This window comes from Neolamprologus multifasciatus, chromosome 8 (genome assembly GCF_963576455.1).
Source record: "Neolamprologus multifasciatus chromosome 8, fNeoMul1.2, whole genome shotgun sequence".
Classification (NCBI taxonomy): Eukaryota; Metazoa; Chordata; class Actinopteri; order Cichliformes; family Cichlidae; genus Neolamprologus; species Neolamprologus multifasciatus.
In genome coordinates this window covers 27,168,437-27,190,870 of record NC_140446.1, presented here as the reverse complement: position 1 = coordinate 27,190,870, position 22,434 = coordinate 27,168,437, and the positions used below count along the sequence as shown (strand labels likewise).

The 22,434-nt window shown below is 39.3% G+C and overlaps 1 protein-coding gene and 2 long non-coding RNA genes across 3 annotated transcripts in view; 2 read left to right on the top strand and 1 right to left on the bottom strand.

The window, feature by feature from the left end:
- The first annotated feature begins 236 nt into the window (after nucleotides 1–236).
- Nucleotides 237–22,434, top strand: part of ca10a (carbonic anhydrase 10 (inactive)a) — a 261,218-nt gene continuing 239,020 nt past the window's right edge. Inside the window, exon 1 of the mRNA XM_085171388.1 lies at nucleotides 237–821. Within this exon, the coding sequence (XP_085027514.1) occupies nucleotides 761–821 (61 nt within the window). The 5' untranslated portion in view covers nucleotides 237–760. The remainder of the gene's footprint in view (nucleotides 822–22,434) is intronic.
- LOC146513250 (uncharacterized) lies at nucleotides 5,426–6,376 on the bottom strand. The gene is made up of 2 exons (XR_014875870.1): nucleotides 6,270–6,376; nucleotides 5,426–6,197 (listed from the first exon to the last, which is right to left on the bottom strand). It is a non-coding gene; the product is annotated as an uncharacterized LOC146513250 (long non-coding RNA).
- LOC146513249 (uncharacterized) lies at nucleotides 8,167–17,319 on the top strand. Its single transcript, XR_014875868.1, has 2 exons — nucleotides 8,167–8,930; nucleotides 10,053–17,319. It is a non-coding gene; the product is annotated as an uncharacterized LOC146513249 (long non-coding RNA).

Here is a 22,434-nt window from a genome sequence, read left to right as displayed (position 1 = left end):
ATCATATATATGTTATAAATTTGCACTAATTATGCTGGAATGCTGTCATCGTAAACTCACGGGTGCCTGTTTTATAGAAATGTATTTTTTCCTCACATCTTCAGATTTTCAACACCTTGATTAAGTTCTGTGTGCATGCATGAAAATGCACAAGCGCCGATAAGCGAGTACTTTTATTTTGTGAACTGTTACAGGAAGTCTTGATGTTATTGGGTTAAACTTGGCACTGGTCCCTTGCGGTGACGGGGAGAAGTCTCGATCGGAAGCTCAGCACCTGGCAATGCGAGTTCACAGAGTTGTGAGGCGTCTCCAGGTGTTACACGGATCCCACCGCTGTCCCACCAGTCATTAACCCAGGCTTTCCCCCTGTGTTTTACGCCCGATACACAGATTTTCCTGAAGCGATCATATGCGATTTTACGTGGTAATAAGGGGATGTCCGCTGTGTGAAACAGCACCGGATGGATGGAAGGATGTGGCCGTTCCATGGCGCACTGGAGTAATAATACAGTGAACTGACGAAGGATCGCTACAGTTTGGCTTTTCTCTTTCTTTTTACCTATCTTTGGAATCTGGTGGGAACGTGCAGTGTTTATTCCTAAGGCTTTAATCGCCTGTTATGTGCGTGGCGAGGAAAATACCCAGTGGAAGAGGTACAGCAGGATCCGACGTAAAGGCACAGAGCATCTGAAAAAGCTTCGTTTTCTGATTTGTTTGTTTTTTATGCTGGTGCGTAATGTACGTGGAATGAAGACAGAGAATGGATATAATTTGGGAGATACTGATCATTCTTCAGGCTAATTTTATTGTTTGTATATCAGGTGAGTTGTGGGTATATTTAAAAAAAAAACAATTCATCATGAACTTTTTTTCTGAAATTCTGTCTGATATGGGTGAGATTTGGTTTATCAAACTAGTGTGCAGGAAATGGCCAGGTGGAGGGGGACGCATCAGAATGCACTCTAGTTTGTGTGCCTGGCAAGAATCATTCTCGTTGTTTCTCTCTTTGCTCACCTATACATACCTCTTCGCGTGTATGTGACCTTTTATGTGGGACTCAAAAACAGAGAAGGTATCGCTTTCAGCAACTGAAGCGCAGTCTTTTGACACAAGCATAACGCGAGATTGACTTTTTTTCTTTTTAGTCACTCGATGGATGCATTGCACAAGAACTCCCACAGTCTCTCCTCACCGGTCCTTTCCAGTTTTTGTGAAGTCTCTAGGCTCCAGAAACAGTTCACTTAGAGTTATTGTCACATAAAGCTGTTATGTGCACCACTGAGTGCGCTGCAGTCTACGATATGAGGAGCAGATTTGGGGCTGTAGGTCATGCAGCAGATGTACCTAAGCTTTCGGCGCTTGCCGATGGAGCGAAGCTTTTACTCTCGCTCATGTTTCAAGCAAATACGGGAGTTTAACGCCCATTTCTATACTCCGTACCGAATAGAGCACGTTTCTTCTTTTATCGATAAGTTAAAAGCACTTTGATAATTAAAAAGAAAGAATTATGGCCCTTTTTGTCTTTAAAATTCTAAATTTGTCCGAATTTACCCGTAAGATTTTAGAACAAGACAGATATTTGCAGACCAAAAAACCAATGCGCATCAAACAAGCGAAGCTTCATTTTAAACACGTATCCGCGCCTCGATGATAAACAGCAGGGACACGATTTGGTTATCTTTACTGCTCTGCCTTTATTTTGAGAATTCACAATGAAGACGTGCGTAAATCCTCCATATTCACGCATTATGCACGCTAAGCTCTTATCTAATTTTTGTACCTACACGGTGTCAGGGAGGGAAAAGGATTTATATTCCAGTCAACCCACTATATAGTGTCCTAGCTTCCCTCCCTCACTCCTTCCCTACCTTCCGGTAGTGACTGTTTTAAAATGGTTGTAATTAAAAGCTTAGTACGGACAACGCTGTTCTTTTTCAACACTATTAATTAACTTGAATAAGAAAGGTAGAGGATTAACTTGCTGTCAGCCCCAGTAAGAAAAATGTGCTTTTCAGAAACACAATCAGCTAAGAAGTGTGGAATTTAAAATACAGCTGAGATTTACTGCAGCTGTCAAACACCATCATTCATCACATACATTAGTGTTTAGTGTTTAATCTCAGTTGTTCTAACCCTAGCATCTGGTATAATAGTCATCTATCCACCCCCAAGCATCAGTCACCCATGGGCAGTGTTTTCTGTGCTAAATCTAGTTAGTCAGTTATGGCCTTTTAAAATATGTCCCTTTATGAATTTTATGAACCAAAACTTGGTTGAAAATGAATAGATTAAATGCTGGTTCTTCAGATGAACGACATCTGAAAAGATTATGTTTCTGTCTCAATCTATGTTATAGTGAGCTTATTTTTACAAGTCTCTGCACAGTCAGTGCTTATTGTTCCCACATACTTGTGAAACACAGTGATACAGAAGAAGACCCTAGGTTTAAATCTGCTAGTGTTCTAGGTCATAATGGATAAATGTTTTGCTTACCCCCCTCTTTACCAATTTAATCTTCTAGGACCTGGCGTGCACATATGTGGACATCACATTTTGGGTTATTTTGACCAAAATACTCAATTTTGCTCTACATGGGCCTGATATCCACTTACAAGGACATTACACTGCTACTGTTCTATCAAAATGTTAAACAAATATCCTCATATGTGGCTCTTATTTTTCTTAAAAACAAAAATAAGGTAAAAAAAAATCTGGTAATTCTTTGCTTTTACATTCATCGGGCCCCAATATGCCCAAATGTCAAAGAGAAATTAAAAATGCATGTCGTGGAAGAGTTCGGGTCTTAGGAGGTTAAATACGTCCAATTTGCAGCCAATCACAGAGTCAGCCATCCTGATCTTTTTTTTTCTGTCTATTGTTGTCACCAGGTCTGGTGCTGCTCTCCCAGCAGACCACAATAAAGCAAATGGACTGGTTTTTATACAGCACTTTTCTACTTTACTTGAGCACTCAAAGGGATTTATGCCACATGCCTCATTCACACATTTATGCAAGCACTTTATTCTATTCTTAAGGGCTTTCTATCTAACATTCTCTCTCCAATGGATGCATTGGAGAGCAACTTGGGATTAGTAACTTGCCCAAGGATATTTGACAAGCAGACTGGAGCAGGCAGGGATCAAACCACAAACCTTCCAATTGGTTGATGACCTGTTCTGCCTCCTTGGCAAAAACACAAAGATGCAATATTATAACACAAGTGGAACAAACCCTGTGAACTAATTGAGGCAGGTAACTCCAATTAGAGAGTGTCATACAGACTTACATGTATGCCTCTCTTCATATCATATACTAAACACACCCTCACTATTTAGCAGTTTAGCAAATATCCCATCTCTCCCTCTGATGTGTCAGTGCTTCTGCTGCCTTGCCATCATTGCCTGCTGTTTCAACATTTCCATCACTGCAGCATACACCTGCAGTCTCTGGGGGATGTTTAGTCGTCACTCCCCTACTTCTGTGGTTACCATATTTATTGGAAGTGACGATCATCAAGACTGGATGCCAGGTTATGTTTTCCAGTGCTGTTACGAAGCAATAACTTCAAGGAAGAGCTATCAGATAGTAATATCTGTTCCAAATTTGTTCCGGTTATTCTAAAACCAAGTGAGATGTCTTATGTCAATTCAACGACATTTTTCAACACAGTTAATTGACACATATTTATACATGACATTCCTAAACACTAGGGGTGCAACGATACACAAAATTCACGGTTCGGTTCGATACTTTGGTGTCAGGGTTCGATATTTTTTCAATACAAAAAAAATGTTCATGCCTTTTTAGTTTGTTATTTATTAAAATTATAAATATATATTTTAACTCAAAAGTACAGTTTTTAAATTTAATGTTGCTGAAACAACTAAGTAATAAAAAAATTAATATCTGATTGAGGAATAACTCATCTTTGGAAAAGAGAGTTTATTACAGAGAAATGGCTCTTTCCAAAATAAAAGCTATAGTATACACTTCTTCTGGGCTATATTCTCAGCAGCATATTAACCTCTTAAGCCCCAAGGGGGTTTCTGAGTAGGGCTGGGTATCGTCACTGATTTCTAGAATCGATTCAATTCCGATTCACAGGGTCCCGAATCGATTCGATCCACGATTCGATTTAATTCGATTCGATTCACTTTGATTTGAATCTGGGAAATTTTGACAGTCAGAAATATTATAATTCAGATCAGTACATTTACATATTTTTGTATCTATAAAAAGGAAGCTGACACACCAAGACTTTATCAAAGGTGTGAGCATCACAGCAGAGGCCTTTGTGTCAAAGTAGCTGAAGATAAAACACAGAAAAACATGAAGGTGATTTTCCTGTTCTGGGATTTTATAAAAATTTTCTGCAGTAGATCAAAAACGAAAGAAAACCATTAATCAACACATGAACATTACCTCTGAAGTTACAGCGGTTTTATTAGAGACAAGGCTGAGTGTTTTGCATTTTGCATAATTTTAAAAAGTTTAAATTTGTTCGGTATTGAACGGCAGAAATTAGGTTTTATTTTCGGAAGTATATAAAACGAAAAAAAAAAACCGTCGGCCGACAGCGCTGTAAACAACGGTAGACTTGTGCGTAACAAGCAAGCGAATAATGCAGAAAACAGTACAGAGAGAGAGAGGGAGAGAGGGAGAGAGAGCGCAAGAGAGCGAGCATGCGAGAGAGAGCTGTGCATCGTGGTCAAAGCAAAACAATAAAAGTCAGAGTGAATTCATGACTTTGTTTATGTGAAGCCTAGTTTGGATCTTCTTTTGCTGCTGGTTCGGTCAATATTGTTTGGAGAGAGATAAAACTAACAGCTTTAGAATCAGTGCATAAAGGGCGTGAACACAAAGCGCGGACCGCCGACAGATCAGAATCAGCGCGCTGTCGGCTTTCAGCCCCGACTGTGAGAAAGGCGACATCTCACTGATTCTGATCCGCGGTTGGGCTGTGTGTTTAAGTCTTTGTGCAGAATCCATGTTCCTGCTCTCATTTACTGTCTTAGCTGTTTGGTGGTTGTTGAAATTTTGTGAGATTTCACCAGAGATTCTGGCATTTCGGGCAAAATAAATTTATATTAAAAAATCGATTCAGGATTTTAATGAATCGATTTTACGTTATCCAAGCCAGAATCGATTTTAATCGATAAATCGATTATAAAAACCCACCCCTATTTCTGAGCTTCCTGCTCGAAAATGTAATGCCCAAATTTAATTGATTATTTCTCTGCAATTACAAACTCTGTCCTTACAATCTTGGTATCAAAATAAAGCTAACACTTGGGAAATTTCATCAGAGGTGTAAATATTGAATCAGATATTACTGTGTCAAAGTTACTGAGACTGGAACACAGAAAAAGTAAGTAGCTTTTATCCTCGCCTAATTTTTTTTTTTTTAATTTTTAGCATATAACCCTTTGAAAAATATGCCTCAGATCACATTTGGTTCCAGAAATCCAGTAACCAACATATAAACATCATCTGTGCAAAGATTTATGTTTCTAAAGTGAAACAGTGAAAAATTACAGCGCTGTCATACATGAATATCCAGACGTTGCACAAAAATGTCCAATTTTGGCACACAATTCGACACCATGCAGGTTGATTTTTTTAGGTATTAAAGAGCAGAAATTAATCAATTTTATTAACAGGCCTAAACATGCTTTTTTTAAATATAGATTTTTGAAGAATTAACCACACATTTACATGGCAACAGCCCTTTTCTGCAGCGCCTATAGAGCGTTTGATTGGCCTCTGGCCCTTTAAACTCCGAGGGGCTGTAACTTTGGTTCCTTTTGGTCAATTTGCGTGATTGACACCTCTTTTTAATGTTTAAGCCAATAGATTCAAAGTGATGATGCCACGTTCACAGCACGTCAACCAATCAGACGTTGTGATGCCAAAACCCACGTGGGCCCAAATTTACTGCATGTGGCGTCTGTTCAGTCAAGTGTCTGTAGGTGGGTCTAAAATGGAGGTTGTTGACAGAAAACTGCTCTGATGCGGGCTAGGTAGGAAGGGCAACTACTGTTAATCGCGTGGCTACCAGCTACCAGCGAAAATAACAGAGGAAATCGGGAAGGTAAGCCAATTTCTGTCTTTTGTGGCTCATTCAGTGAATTTTGGTCTGATCGTGGTGAAACTTGGTGTGTGGAGTCAGTGATAGCTCTGGAAGCTAACCAGCCCATCTTTAGCCGGTTACACGAAGTCAAGCATATCTGGTTCGGTTTTGTTTGTTTAGCAGACTTCTGCGCATTTACATAACTGCTCGTTTAATCACGGCTTGTTTTCGGTGTGTTTGGTGGTTGTAGAAATGGTTTATATGACGTGATCTCCTCCTTTTTGCCCCTGTACCAGGGCGTGGGGCTTAAGTGGTTAAACATATCAGGTCCCCATAAGGAGAATCATGTGCTAACGGCTGTCTAAATGACTCGGGTAAAGTTTGTAGCATGCCTGCTTGTTGTTTTTGTCTGCTTCCACTTGTCTTTGCACTAGGATGATATCGGAGTAAATGTGCAGTCATATTCGTTGTGTTCCCACTAGTGCTGTCAGCATTAATCTGAAATGACGTTAACGCCACAACACGGCAAATCTCTGTTAACGAGCTACCACGGATGCCCTGTGCCTGGGGCTGGACAGCCAACACCTTAACGAGCTAACCTGCTAACACACTAGTTCCCACCAATGTAATTGAGCATTGCATGGCACATCCAACATACTGTTTTACTTTTGTCCATGACAGCTTACCTTCAGGGTCATACTTCACATGAAAACCAAAATAGTTCCAAACGCCACATCTGAATGAGGGTGTGGGAGGTTCAATTTGGCATGTTGCAATGAGCTTAACTTCTGTCTCGCTAGCTTGCCCTGCGCTCAGTGAATCTGTGTTCGACTACTCCGCCTAGGCTGCACTGTCGAGCGCAGATCCACTGAGCGCTCAACACAGACAGCATCGTCAGAAGGAAAGTTGATAAAATAAATTAAAAATTTTGTATTGTTTGACACATATGCGTACCGAACAGAAAGCACTGTATCAAACGGTTCAATATCAATACGAGTATCGTTGTACCCCTACTAAACACAGCATGAATAGCAATAACATTACTAGCTGCAAACCTGTCCATTTTGGAAGTTTGAGTAAAATGCAGTATTCACCTTTATATATCACTCAAGGTTTTAATTTCTTTGATTTATTTCAACTCCAACATAAATGTGTTGTGTAAATTGGCTCTAAAAGAGCTATTTTGACATCGTTTTTACACATGTCATTTGTGAACCATTCATTTTGCTTGTGCATGCAATTTACAACATCCTCAGCACCACAGAGATCATTCCTGGTGATGTGACCTAAATATCTCAGGCTATTCACAACATGTAGTTGTACTTTTGCCAAATAAGATGAGGGAAAATTAATCCACTCTAAACATGTTTAGATGTTCAGATTTTCAGTTTTGATCATCTTTTAGTATTTCTTATCCAGTTCAGTTTTTAAAAGTCAGTAGCTGCAAAGGAAATGAGTAAGTGGAACCTAGGCAGAGATTGACTTGGGTCTCTGTAACAGTGAATCCAAGGACATGTTGATATTCTCTTTACTCCTGAGGCTTGGTGTGGGCATGTACACATTCAGCTGCTCAGTTAAACACTGGCATGCACGCTAACCTTTAGACCTCTGTGTCATCATGTGTACTTGTTGTCTGAGTCACATTTGACAGTGAAAATCTTTGCTTGATGGTGCTTGGGATTCTATAGTGTCAGCAGTTTCCTTTCAGTGACATTTATTCTTTAACAAATATCTGATGGAATAGAATACATTTATTAGCCAAATGTAGATACACACACATGAATGTGGAATGTGATAAGCAAAACTTCAAAGGCAGCCTATCATGCACAGTTGAGCCTGGATTGTGGACACAAAAGTCTCATCATTGACAAGGATTTAATCTATGCTGTAATCAAGATGCAAAGTTTGGTGTCGCTAAGATGGCAGTGAACATGAGGCTGACTCACTTGGTGCTGTGACAGAACCCCTAGGTTAATTTATGAAGTGGGGGATCATTTGAAATCAAGGATACTCATAGTAGGGCTGTTTCAATCCACCAGTACACTATAAAGAATTTGCAACACATCAATCACAATCTGATTTAAGTTGCACCACATTTACAAGCTATTTTCAGCTTTTCTCTTATTATGCATTATTCTCTTATTCTCCTTAGGTTTAATGTAGACTTGTTTATCCAAGGGTATGTCTTCTCTATTGAGATAGAGCTTGTTTTAATAGGTGCCACTTGTTTCAAAATGGATGAGCATTCTCTATTAAAGGACTGGATAAGAGTATTTACATCATTTCCAATAGAATGTAGAGAACTGTCAAACATGACAGAGAACCTCTCAGCAGTGGTCTCAGTTGAATGTTAAAATCCCCAAGAAGCAAAGCTTTCTCCAGGATGATAATAGAAGATAAGAAGTCTGTAAAATCAAGAACAGAGTAGCAGTACCAGGAGGGCAATAAATTAAAACACAATCGTGTGTCCTTGGGCAAGACACTTCACCGTTGCCTATTGGTGGTGGTCAGAGGGCCCGGTGGCGCCAGTGTCCGGCAGCCTCGCCTCTGTCAGTGCGCCCCAGGATGGCTGTGGCTACAATGTAGCTTGCCATCACCAGTGTGTGAATGGGAGGGTGACTGGATGTGTAAAGCGCTTTGGGGTCCTTAGGGACTAGTAAAGCGCTATACAAATGCAGGCCATTTACCAATAAACCATTTTCGTATAGCCAACCTTAATTGTTTGTGACTCAAAAGATCAATAGTTTTCAGTTTGCATACCTCTGCATGCGTAACTATCTTTAAACACAACAGCAAGTCCTCCACCACGGTGACCTAAACTGGGGGCACCCAGATAGGAGCACCTAAAAAGTAGGGCTGGGTATCGTCACTGATTTCTAGAATCGATTCAATTCCGATTCACAGGGTCCCGAATCGATTCGATCCACGATTCGATTTAATTCGATCCGATTCGATTTAATTCGATTCGATTCACTTTGATTTGAATCTGGGAAATTTTGACAGTCAGAAATATTATAATTCAGATCAGTACATTTACATATTTTTGTATCTATAAAAAGGAAGCTGACACACCAAGACTTTATCAAAGGTGTGAGCGTCACAGCAGAGGCCTTTGTGTCAAAGTAGCTGAAGATAAAACACAGAAAAACATGAAGGTGATTTTCCTGTTCTGGGATTTTATAAAAATTTTCTGCAGTAGATCAAAAACGAAAGAAAACCATTAATCAACACATGAACATTACCTCTGAAGTTACAGCGGTTTTATTAGAGACAAGGCTGAGTGTTTTGCATTTTGCATAATTTTAAAAAGTTTAAATTTGTTCGGTATTGAACGGCAGAAATTAGGTTTTATTTTCGGAAGTATATAAAACGAAAAAAAAACCGTCGGCCGACAGCGCTGTAAACAACGGTAGACTTGTGCGTAACAAGCAAGCGAATAATGCAGAAAACCGTACAGAGAGAGAGAGAGAGAGAGAGCTGTGCATCGTGGTCGAAGCAAAACAGTAAAAGTCAGAGTGAATACATGACGATGTTTTTGTGAAGCGTAGTTTGGATCCTCTTTTGCTGCTGGTTCGGTCAATATTGTTTGGAGAGAGATAAAACTAACAGCTTTAGAATCAGCGCATAAAGGGCGTGAACACAAAGCGCGGACCGCCGACAGATCAGAATCAGCGCGCTGTCGGCTTTCAGCCCCGACTGTGAGAAAGGCAACATCTCACTGATTCTGATCCGCGGTTGGGCTGTGTGTTTAAGTCTTTGTGCAGAATCCATGTTCCTGCTCTCATTTACTGTCTTAGCTGTTTGGTGGTTGTTGAAATTTTGTGAGATTTCACCAGAGATTCTGGCATTTCGGGCAAAATAAATTTATATTAAAAAATCGATTCAGGATTTTAATGAATCGATTTTACGTTATCCAAGCCAGAATCGATTTTAATCGATAAATCGATTATAAAAACCCACCCCTACTAAAAAGTTTGTTTAGGGTGAATGAACTCACCATCTGTCATGTTGCCATGAGAAACAGAAAATGCAGGTTTTTTTCTTGTGAAAAGCTCATTCAGGGAGAAGGATTTGTTTGAGATGGAGCAGGTGTTCAAAAGGGCAATCCGAATAAATGCTGGCAGCACAGGTTTCTCATCAGCCTGTCGAAGTGGAACTGACAACAAACACCTTGTCCAATCACGTGGTCTACAGCTGCGCCACCGAACCAGTGGGACCAGCCACTGGTTTTGCAATGCAAACTGCGAGCACACAGTAATCTACACAAAACAGAGCATCAGATGAGAAAGACCCAGCCTGCAGTGGCTGGGAGTATGCATTTACAACCAAATCTGGAAGGGTAACCGGCAGCAAAAACCGGGGATGCCTCCAGATCGTCTAATGTGCACATGGATGTCGGCCCTACAGCTTCTTTTCCTCAATTTCTTCTTAGGATTGCCTGAGGCACATTTCGTAAGGAGCAAGAAGTAATTCGGTGAGGAAAAGGAGCACACAAATGGTGGGGGGAAAGTTTTCTTATAGCTGTCCCAATCATCATAAAGGTGTTCCACAGACTCTTTGATGTGGAGTACGGAAGAACAGTCATAAATCAGAGCAGCATAGGTACATAAATTAAAGAATTGGGCTGATAAAATATCATAAAATACAATAGTAGATTGCATACAGGCAGAAGTCAAGCCAAGCACAGGCCCCATCTTGTTAGGTGTCATCAGCGTTCAGGTGTGAGCTCTGTTTTTTATAGCAGCTCCACAAAAATTGATGTAGCAAAAGTGAAATCATAGTTATGGGTAAGAGGGCTATGGGTTGCTTTTGTTCAGATACAACTTGAATGTAACAGCAATCCCAAGGGGGTAAACATGTTGACACATCTGCTGTTTGGTCCTTCTTTAAGTAACACATAAGATGAAGTGGTGTTGGAAGTCCTTTGGCATGTTGAAATTGCTCTGATTATCCAGTTGTCTTGAAAATTGGAGACAATGCTCCTGTAAGTTTTTTATGGGTCCACTTTTATCAGATCCGAGGTTTTAGACCAGTATAAACCTTTAGGTCTGGAGCCCTGAGGGTAGTCTTTTTTGCCTGGTGGGTCATTCAGGTTTTATGTAACAGAAGTGCATTGTATAGGAAAAATACTTCTGGAGGGAGTATGATAACCCTCATTAGTTATAGAGTGATCTAGTTCTAGTTTCAGCTGTTTTGATAAGATATAACTCAGAAGATATAACTCTTATTCCAACAAATATTAACTAAACTGTCCATCATTATGAAAATACCCACACTGCTTTTACGCCATGTTTTTTTTTTCTTTAATCACCAAATCATGCACACTAACCACATATAGAAATTAATTAAGCTTTTTGAGATATTACAAAAAGAGTAGTATTGATTTGTGTGTTGCTACATTGTGTTGCAGGATCTAACAAGATTTGTTGTGTGTGCTTTTACACAGTTCACTTTTTATAGCAAACAGCAGATATGCAGAAGAGTTCTTGTAATATGTTTCATTTTGCAGCATTGATCTTTTTGCTCCAAAAAAAAGATATATGTGAGGAGGACTCATACTTGTGTCTGCTGTTCTTTAGAAAAGTAAGAAATTACTTTTCCACTGTAAGATGACAATGGCCCAGCACAATAAAGAAAAATTAACATAAATTGGCAACTGGTAGGCCTTGCTCTGTTTTGCACCTTTTTGCATTTTGCATATATGTAGCCTTAAATTTGAAGAAGCCTGTGTCTCTCTTCCACAAAGAACATTGAAACACCTTGAAAGCAAAATGGTAAAGTATACGCATGTTAGCAAGGCAGTTTGCTGTTGGTGGCAGAAACTTGCCTGACTTAACCCCTCTAACTTTGTACCATCAAAATTTTGGATTAGAGGTTTAGATTAAAGCTTAGTGTCGAATATTGGGACAAGGAGTTAAAAGGTTGTCTGGTACTAGTATAATTGTGACCTGTTTTTTAAACCCCTTAACATCCAACCAAACGTTGGTATCTCTAGTGTTGGGGGTAGGGTTTAGCTTTGGTTAACATCTTATCCTGTCTTATAGAATTTCTGTCTGTTTGGAACACCTAAAAGTAAAAGCTTGTAAAAGAAAAGTTGCAGTACGTGCAGTATGTGTGGAACATTAAAAAAAACCAACATATATAACATCTTGTGATTTCTAAAAGAATTGCCTGGTTAGCATGTGGCAAAAAATAAACCCAAGTGAGGTCACTTGCAACTGTACGTTAAATTTTTAGATTTTTGAATTTAAAAGGTAACATATTCTAGTTTCATGTGGCTAAAATGCAGCCTAACCCTATCCAAAATGGTTTGCACCAGGTCGCTGGTGGATTTTAGGAAGTCGAGGTAAATTAAATGCAGAGGTTCACTTGCAGATATTTGAGCAGCAAAATGGAACTGTTTAAAAACAGTGCATTTGTTTAGTTATCAAACTCATCACCGTTCTCCTTCTTCTTTTGTTTACCCTGTGCATTTTGTTTCTACTCTCTTGGGGTGATTCTAAAGTGGGATTTCAGCTTGCTGAACATGTATGAATGGAATCTTGAAAGTTTAAAAAAATCAATAATGAATTCTTTAGCAGAGGCAGTACCAAAATTGCAGAAGCAATAATGAAATTCCCAGGTCACCAATTACTAGAAAATTTCAAAGCAACATGTGGCAACCTAATACTGGCTCCAAGCCAAAGTAATATTAACACCTGAATTCTGCCAGGGATGACAACAGAACACCATCAGTGATTCTGCTTCCCCAAGCTAAACCTTTTGTTATAAATTGCGACCAGTGCAGTTAATCACACATTACCTTCAGAGAAAATGCAGCCTTCAGGAAGCTTAGAAATTTACAGAAGGCAATGAAATCACAGGGTAGGGGCCTTTGGTGTATTGCTGACAATAACACATGTTTCTACTGGCTGGCCATATGCCATCTGACAAAAAGCCATGTCACAAAGGATGCCTACAATCACTCCCTCCTCCTCTGAGTTGATGTAGCTGTTGAAACCATGTGGCACCTGCGGTGTGTTTTTGCTTGAATCTCTACCCAACATTTTTCGCATCTAGTTTTCAAATTTTTTTGGATAAATAAATTAAAGTCACACAATGTTCTCAACATCTTCCTGCAGTTAAAAAAAAGATATTTATTAATATAATTTGTAAAAATGTTACATCTTCTAGAGCTGCAGTAGCATGTTTCAGTGATAACAAATCCACAAACCAATTTATACATTTTGAAACAATTTGGTCTATATTGGTTCCAGTTGACTAAAACAATCTGTTTGTTTGACAGAAAACCCTATAATTACTGCAGAGTTATGGTTTGCCATTTTCACAGACAGTACACAGATTTCTAAAAAATATTTGATTCTTTCTTTACAGTATATGACCAAATTATATCCACCTTACGTTTATGTGCCCTTTACATGACAACCATGCTAAAAAAAATGTGATGATGTGTGATTAATTTTCATCACTATGCGAGGATTTAAAACAGGCCCTGTGGATTATTTTTAGATGCATAATTTTGTATCGATTTTGTGTTAGAACTAGAGATGGCACGATACCACTTTTTTATGTCCGATACCGATATCATAAATTTGGATATCTGCCGATACCGATATGAATCCGATATAGTGTGTTTTTTAATCAATAAAACTTTTTTTAATATCTTGCTGCATTTTGTAGTTTATACTGAAGTTTAAATAAATAACAACACTAAAACTATTCTGTTATACCTGTATGTTAAAAAAATAAATAAATAAAAATACACTGCACCCAAAATATTTCATAGTTCAGTAATACCAATCCAATAAACTTAAACCTGCTCCATCCTTCCTATTCTGGTATTTTAAAGAGTATTTAGCAGAAATATTAAGCAACCTAACTAATAGGGTTGCAAACTCCCAGCAAAAAAAAAATAGGGAACTACCCCCACCCCCACCTCATGATGCTTAATCGATGTAATCAAATTTAATTTGATGCAGGGAGGAAATTTCAATAATAATTAAATAGATTCAGCATCTTTCTTCAACAAAATTGCAGACTGCACAGATGGTACCTTCCCAAAGGAAAAAGTACTATAGCTTACTAGGGTCTATTAGACTTAACAGTTACTATATACAGTAATGGACTTATATATATATATATTTTACATCAGATTAAAACTTTGGGTGTAAGAGTCAGATAAGTATTTATTAAAAGCTCGACATTTTAAATGAGAATAGGAAAGAAAAGTATGTCTTTGTGCCCCCTTTTCCCTGTTCATGCCCTATCGGCCCCCCCGGCTAAACTTTGCTAGATCCGCCCCTGCACAGTTACCAGCCGTCAGCTATGTAGAAAACGATCCTGGTGTAGAAAGTAATATTAAATAAATTCTAACAACAGCTTATCAAGCTTAATAGTGCTGCTGTTGTTCAGCCGCTGGTTTCCTCTTTCTGGTGAGAAGTGGGCCAAAAACAAAGAAGAGAGACGGACTCGCAACAGAAAAGCCGATCAGCTGATCATTGATCAGTTTCACGTTTGAAGTAGGAGCAGGAGAGGGAGGGGGAGAGAGGCAGTCGCTCCATATATCGGTTGTTAAGGTTAACGCGGGAATGCTTTACAAACATTGAGAGATGAACTTACACACTTGCTTTACTTCTCTCTGGGAAAACTTCCTCGGAGATGAAATGCTGGTTTGGTAGCGAAGCTCCACACAGCCGCTCTATCACGTGACACACACTGCTGCAACGTGCTACGGTTATGAGCCGAGTTACGCCATGTAGCAAGTTTTGTGAGGTGCTTTTTTTTATATTTAATGGATCGGATTACATTTTTTATTTCTCGCCGATATCCGATCCAGGAATTTGGGTCAGTATCGGACCGATACCGATACCGATACATAATATCGGATCGGTCCATCTCTAGTTAGAACAATTTATACTTCTACTACTTGTGAGCATTGGATCCCATTAGTCTATAGTCATAATTATACCAGGGGCCAAATCTAATTAGTTAGTTTGGAGATTACTGTTGAAAGTGTTAGAACACAACATCTAAACCTTACTCAAACTACAGCTCTCGCACTGGGAAAACTACAGTGTGGGCCATTTAAATGGATACACCGTAATGGTGATATTAAAGTCCTGTTTGTGGCACATTAGAATATGTGAGGTGGCAAACTCCTCAAGATGGGTGGTGACCATGGTGGCCATTTAGTAGTCGGCCATCTTGGATACAACCTTTGTTTTTTCAATAGGAAGAGGGCCATGTGACACATCAAACTTATTGGTAATGTCACAAGAAAAACAATGGTGTGCTTGGTTTCAACGTAACTTTATTCTTTCATGAGTTATTTACAAGTTTCTGACCACTTATAAAATGTGTTCAATGTGCTGCCCATTGTGTTGGATTGTCAATGCAACCCTCTTCTCACACTGATAGCAACACCGCAGGAGAAATGCCAGCACAGGCATCCAGTATCCATAGTTTCAGGTGCTGCACATCTCGTATCTTCGCACCATTGACAATTGCCTTCAGATGACCCCACAGATAAAAGTCTAACGGGGTCAGATCGGGAGACCTTGGGGGCCATTCAACTGGCGCACGATGATCAAATCCACTTTCCAGGAAACTGTTCATCTAGGAATGCTTGGACCTGGCACCCATAATGTGGTGTTGCACCATCTTGCTGGAAAAACTCAGGGAACGTGCCAGCTTCAGTGCATAAAGAGGGTAACACATCATCATGTAGCAATTTCAAATATCCAGTGGCCTTGAGGTTTCCATTGATGAAGAATGGACCCACTATTGTTGTACCCCATATACCACACCAAACCATCACTTTTGTTGTTCCAACATTCTTGGAGGGATCCATCCAGTGTGGGTTAGTGTCAGACCAATAGCGGTGGTTTTGTTTATTAACTTCACCATTCACATAAAAGTTTGCCTCATCACTGAACAAAATCTTCTGCGTAAACTGAGGGTCCTGTTCCAATTTTAGTTTTGCCCATTTTGCAAATTCTGTGTGCCGATCTGGGTCATCCTCGTTGAGATGCTGCAGTAGCTTGAGTTTGTAAGGGTGCCATTTGTGAGTAGCTAATATCCGCCGAAGGGATGTTCGACTAATGCCACTCTCCAGTGACATGCAGCGAGTGCTACGCTGTGGGCTCTTGCTGAATGAAGCTAGGACAGCCACTGATGTTTTTCATTAGTGACAGTTTTCTTGTGTCCACATTTTGGCAAATCCAACACTGAACCAGTTTCACGAAACTTAGCTAGCAGTTTGCTAACTGTAGCATGGGAGATGGGTGGTCTCGTAGGGTGTGTTGCATTGAAATCTGCTGCAATGACCCGGTTACTGCGTTCACCAGATATCAACACAATTTCGATCCGCTCCTCACGTGTTAACCTCTTCAACATGTCAATGGCTGTGAACAAAGATAAACTTGTAAATAACTCATGAAAGAATAAAGTTACGCTGAAACCAAGCACACCATTGTTTTTCTTGTGACATTACCAATAAGTTTGATGTGTCACATGGCCCTCTTCCTATTGAAAAAACAAAAGTTGTATCCAAAATGGCCGACTTCTAAATGTCCACCATGGTCACCACCCATCTTGAGGAGTTTGCCCCCTCACATATACTAATGTGCCACAAACAGGACTTTAATATCACCAACCATTCCCATGTTATTACGGTGTATCCATATAAATGGCCCACCCTGTACATCTGTTCAACCAGCTGTATCAATTTGCTTTTTGTACTTTTTAGCTTATCTGGATGAATTACACAAGCTTATTCCAAGTTACGGCATCTCTCATCTATGTGGACATCCACATTTTGCAAGAATCACTACTCATACCACAAACAAATACATTTTCAAAATTGGCTGGAATGCAAAACAATTAGGTAAGAAAGTTTGTTAAACAGAAGGTTGGTTGAAGATTTAAATGGTTGAATTTGGCCCTTGAAGCAAATCCTCATATTAGATTTTATGATGAATAATGGGAACATCTTGCAACCTGCTGGTGGTGAGTAAAAGAAAATACAAGGAGGTATCAAATCTGATAACAGATTACTACCACAATTAGAATAAAGCTTCTTTGGTGAAGAGATTGGTTCAAAGTAAGGGCAAGGATTTGTCCTTTCACAATAAATACAAATATTTAGTGGTCTGGATAACCAGCGGAAGATTACTTTAACATTTAGTTTGTATACTAAATCTAAATCTACTATGACTCTAATAATATGCTGATATCCAACCCACTCTTCTGTTCTTTTCCTTTTGGTCACTCCTGCACAAAAACAGTCTCCTAAAGGACTATTGTAAGTGACTCTAGTGGCCCTCTGTATAAATCCATCCTATTTGAGAAACAATAGCAAAAGTGTTTATTTGGAAGGAGGACTTAATAATTTTAGTTCTCTAAAAAGATATTCTTAAATAAATTTTAAGACTAAATTGCTTGCTGCAGGACAAAGTCACTTACAGTCTGCAGCTAATCTTAGATTTCATTAGACTTTGGCCCAGTTCCACCTGAAAATGTATAAACCTTACAAAAGTTGAAATGTTTCTGATACTTCTTTATTTAGTTACATGCAAATAGCGAGAAAAATTGGAAAGAAGTAAGGGAAGGGGAAAAAGGAGGAGGAAAGGGAGGCCTTTCCATTCAATCTATGTAAGTAGTTTTATATTTTTAAAAAATGTTTTAAATGCTGTTAGAAAAAGAAGTCCTCACAATTGACAAATAACACACATCTGTGTATATGTGAGAGTAACAATAACATGTCAGAGTGGCTACCAACCCTTTCCCTATGCAGCCACAGCTTATCACATCTGCTGCTCTGGAATCTGAATTCTATCAACCAGCTAGAGTGAGAAGACCTACATGCCAGTTGTAATTTACCACTGTGAGATGGGATTGTGGAGTGTGTATGTACATGCGTATCTGTGTGGGAATGCTGCAGCCAGAGAGAGTGCAATGAGGAAGCTGGCAGTGACTGGTGAAGAAAGGGGTCTGGAAAGAAGCCTGGATGAAAGAAAGTGACTGTGGTGGCAATTATGTGGCAGCACTACACTGCAGGTGGGGAGGGAATTTTTTTACAAGCACAGAAAGCAGTACTGTTTGGTCTGTATAGTGGCACCAGCCAAGCACCCTCAATTTACTCTCGATCCCACACACAGGCCTTATCAGGGAAGCCAAATCTCCAGCTGCTAATCTGATAATCCTGCGCAGATGTGTGTCTGCAGCGGGAGTAGGAAAACTGTGTTTGATAGAGAGTAAGTGAGTGTGTTCTACAATAAGTGGGAGAGTGATACAGAGACACAGAAAGCAGGTGTTTAACCAGGCAGACAGACTCTCTTCTTTTTCTGTGACGGTTGCTGTTTGCTTTGCTGTGTCACTACTTCTGAAATAATCTACACTGGTGTTTGCTCTGTCAAGGTTTAAATGCAACAGAGATGCTATTTGGTCAATCTAAAAATCAAGAAAAGTCACATTTCAGTAAACAATTAGATGCACAGCATATGGACAAGAATGGAGTTTTGCAATTTCTTGGGGCACTTTTTCACTTACTTTCTGTCCAGTCTTTGGACCTGACCAGGTGCAAGAGGAATGTGTTTTTTTTCTCTTTTCCTTTTTAATGAAACTAAAACAGACATATAACAGAAAACCAGCAGCAAAGAATCCATCAAACTGTATCTTTATCAACTTTGTTTCTATTAGCCTGTAACAACAAGTTGGTGGTTTTGCCACAGTAGAGAATTACTTCCCAGCACGCATCATTGTTTGCAGTGTTTTCATTTACAGCTGTAGAGTACTGCTGCCTGCATGCCTGTGCTCAGTGCCACTGAGTCATATGACCATGACAACTAAACACAGCAGAGCAGGAAGGCGGGGGATGGATCAAAGTGTACCAGCATGAGAGAGGAGTTTTCACAGACATGTCTCCTTTCTAATGAACAGGAGCAATTTACTGAACTTAAAGAAGAGGAAAAAGCTAATGTATGGATCTGATAATTGACTCAATTCCAATACTCTACCCACCCCAATCCAAAGCCAAAATTCTTTTTTTTCTTTTAACCAAAATATTTGAAATCTCATCCACATGATCTCTAATTTGACACTTCCCTTTCTTGAGTCTGTGACAACTAGGGATGGGTATCGAAAACCGGTTCTTGTTGAGAACCGGTTCCCACTGTTTCAATTCCTTGGAATTGTTTGCCATTTTTGCAAACGATTCCCTTATCGATTCCAGTCGCCCCAAATGACGTCACCACGTTACGGAGCGTCATTTACCTGGCAGGAAACATGGCGGCTCAAACGCTCAAAAGTTTGATTATACTTTACGAGAACGGATGACAACAGGGCAACTTGCAATACTTGCAAAGTAGATATTTCATTTAAGGGAGGAAACACTACGAATATGCAAAAGCATTTGCTCACAAAACACGCGATGACCTTAAATGAATGTTGTGTTTTTAATTCCGCTCCGGACTCGTGAATTTCAACCCAGCAGCAGCGGTAACGTGTGCACGTCCTCTCCCGTTAATGCGGCAGGTAAATAATCAACTAACTAATAATATTATGTTAGCGCGATCTGCCTTATTACAAAACCTGCCATTACTGTGCATTTAGGTGACCATGATGAAAGAGACAGACAGTCTGGCTCAGATGCTGGCAGTTCTCGCTGCAGTCTACCGTTAGCGTCTCCTTTCAGGCCAGGATAGACGAATGTCACAGAGCAGTGACTCAGTTTGTGGTCAAAGGCGTGCACCCATTTAAGTGAGTGAATGTGTTTAATTGTAGGCAGGGACATTACTGGATATTCTTGTGTAATTGCTACAGAATAATTTATGTTATACTTTGTTATTGCTAAAGAAGAATATTTATTTTGTTATTTTACATTTACAATTTTTTTTCCTGGGGACCCTGTGACACCCCATTGAAGAGCCGTAGGCTGTGGATCTCCTAAGATCTCACTGTTGGGTTTGTAAGGCCATGTTACTTCTAAATTTCTATCTTGTTCAAAGAGAAGATATAAAACAAATTTCTAAGCTAATCGACCTTAGTGTTCTCCTTTTTAAAAAAGAATTGATAAGAGAATCGATAAAAAAATCGAATCGTTAAACAGAATCGAAAATGGAATCGGAATAGTGAAAATCTTATCAATACCCATCCCTAGTGACAACACACCCACCAAGTTTGAAACCAACTGGATGAACCTTTGTCCACACAGCCAAAGAACGATGAAACAAGATAAAAACTTGTTACTAATTCATAGTAACATAACTGTAACATGGTCTGTGGTTGGTAGCTGTTAGGAGAAACTTCCTTAACTAACATTTACTAGGCAACAGGTACAACATGTTCTCATCCCAACGCGTAACATACTGACAAATGTGACACATCATCGGTATATTACGCGATCAGAGGCTGATGTCACCAGTCTGACATCATGTTGTAATAAAAACACCATAAAATATTGAAGTTAGGGTTAAGGTTTTTCCTTTACAACTCGTTGGAGGAAGTTGCAACCTGTCAGTGTACTTGCTTAAATTAAAGTTTTAACATTTTAATCTCAACATTTTAAATAGTCCAGAATTCTTAAAACAGGGTTGAATATTAACGTGAACCTTATGCATAACAATTAGAGTTACTTTGTGAGGAAATATCCGTTCAAAACATCTATGGCAAGAACACTGAAAGGTTGTCCTAGAAATAATTTTTGAAGAGATGAAACCAACATGTACCTGAATAATTTTAAGAGACAAGCTTGGGGAAGGAAATTGAGGAAATTCATGATTAAAAGCATCTGCGAAACAAAGTGAAGGCAGGGTGATGCCTTCGGTTTTTATGACAGCCAATAGTACTGAGTCAGTAGTATTTAAAGGCGATGCTTTATTGGTCATTGTTTTCTGGACTTAATCTGGCTGGCCAGTCATGCCCTTTCAAAAGACAACACTATTGCATCTCATTTCAATTGAAAAGTAAGTGATGTCTTTTACTTAGGTGCTTTTACGTAGGTGTTATAACGACTACAATTTTAACTCATTTTAACCATCCACTATCAAGCATAAGCATACCTGTTCACACAATGAGTTTCTTCCATTACAAATCCTCCACTACCATGGGCAAGACCAAAGAGCCGTGAAAGGTTGTCAGGGACAAGACTGCAGACCTGCACAAGGCTGGAATGGGCTACAAAACTAGAACGGAATCCAAAAGTAAGCACTCTTCAGTCCATAATCTGAAAGGGGAAAGAACATAAACTGGCCACAACCAGATGCTCCCTTCAAAATTTCAGACAAAGGAACAGAAAAAAAACTATTTGTTCCTATTCAGGAACAAATACATTTAGTTTTCAACTCATCTCAAAACAATGAACAAGAAAACATCAATAATAAATACTACTGTACTTTGTGTTGTACTGTGAAGATCAAGTGCTCCTTTGATTTCAGTTTGTATTTTTTTGATAGGGTTGTGTGTCATGCTTTCTGTGGTGACTTTTTTTTGCATTTGAATCTGCTGGTTGTCAGACGTGTTTATTGGCGTGTGGACGAATTGTGTTCTTTTACTCTTCACCATTTTTCAGATGTCTAGAAAACTCATCCTTCAATGTATTTTTCAGGGGACAGAAATTTAGTTAGGCTTAGTAAAAATATGAAAAACTTACAAAGCAGCACAAGATGTAGGACAATTTGCTACGTTATCACAAAAACAACTTATAATATTTTATTTAAGATAATATTCATTTCTGTGAGGCACAAAGCAGAAAATGCCACTGATCAGAAAGCTAAGACTATATTTAGTTCAATAGGATCAGAGGCCACAGATGACAGATGTACTCACCTTCTTTAAACTCTAGTTTTCTGCTTTCTTCAAGTACACAAAATTTATTTATTTTTTTTCTTGTTTTGTGGTACTTGGTAGAGGAGAAATAGTGTGACATAGAGATGAGACACTGCGCAGTGCAGTAAAAGTGAGCAAATGAAGAGTGTGTTCTTGTTAGGTGCACATTTATGTGGTCAGTGAGCTGTAAACACGCAGCCACTTCTCTGTGGCTCCTCTCAATGCATGTCTGATAATGTCACAGTTAGGATGTGTAAAAGAATACCACTCTGTTGACCCAACTTTGCCTGTTGGGGGTAAGAGAGCTTCAAGTACACAGTAAGGCTGTTTGGCTAATCAGTGCACTAAAATTGAAAGAATTTTTCCTTTACAACTCTGTCTAGTGAGGTTTGGAACGGTGTAGCTGTTGTTGAACAGGTCACCTGCTAATTGAAAGGTTGGTGGTTCGATCCCTGTCTGTTCCAGTCTGCATGCCAATCCTTGGGCCAGATACAAACCTAGTATAAACAGTCTATGTTCAAGTTCATTTACTGTGCAAG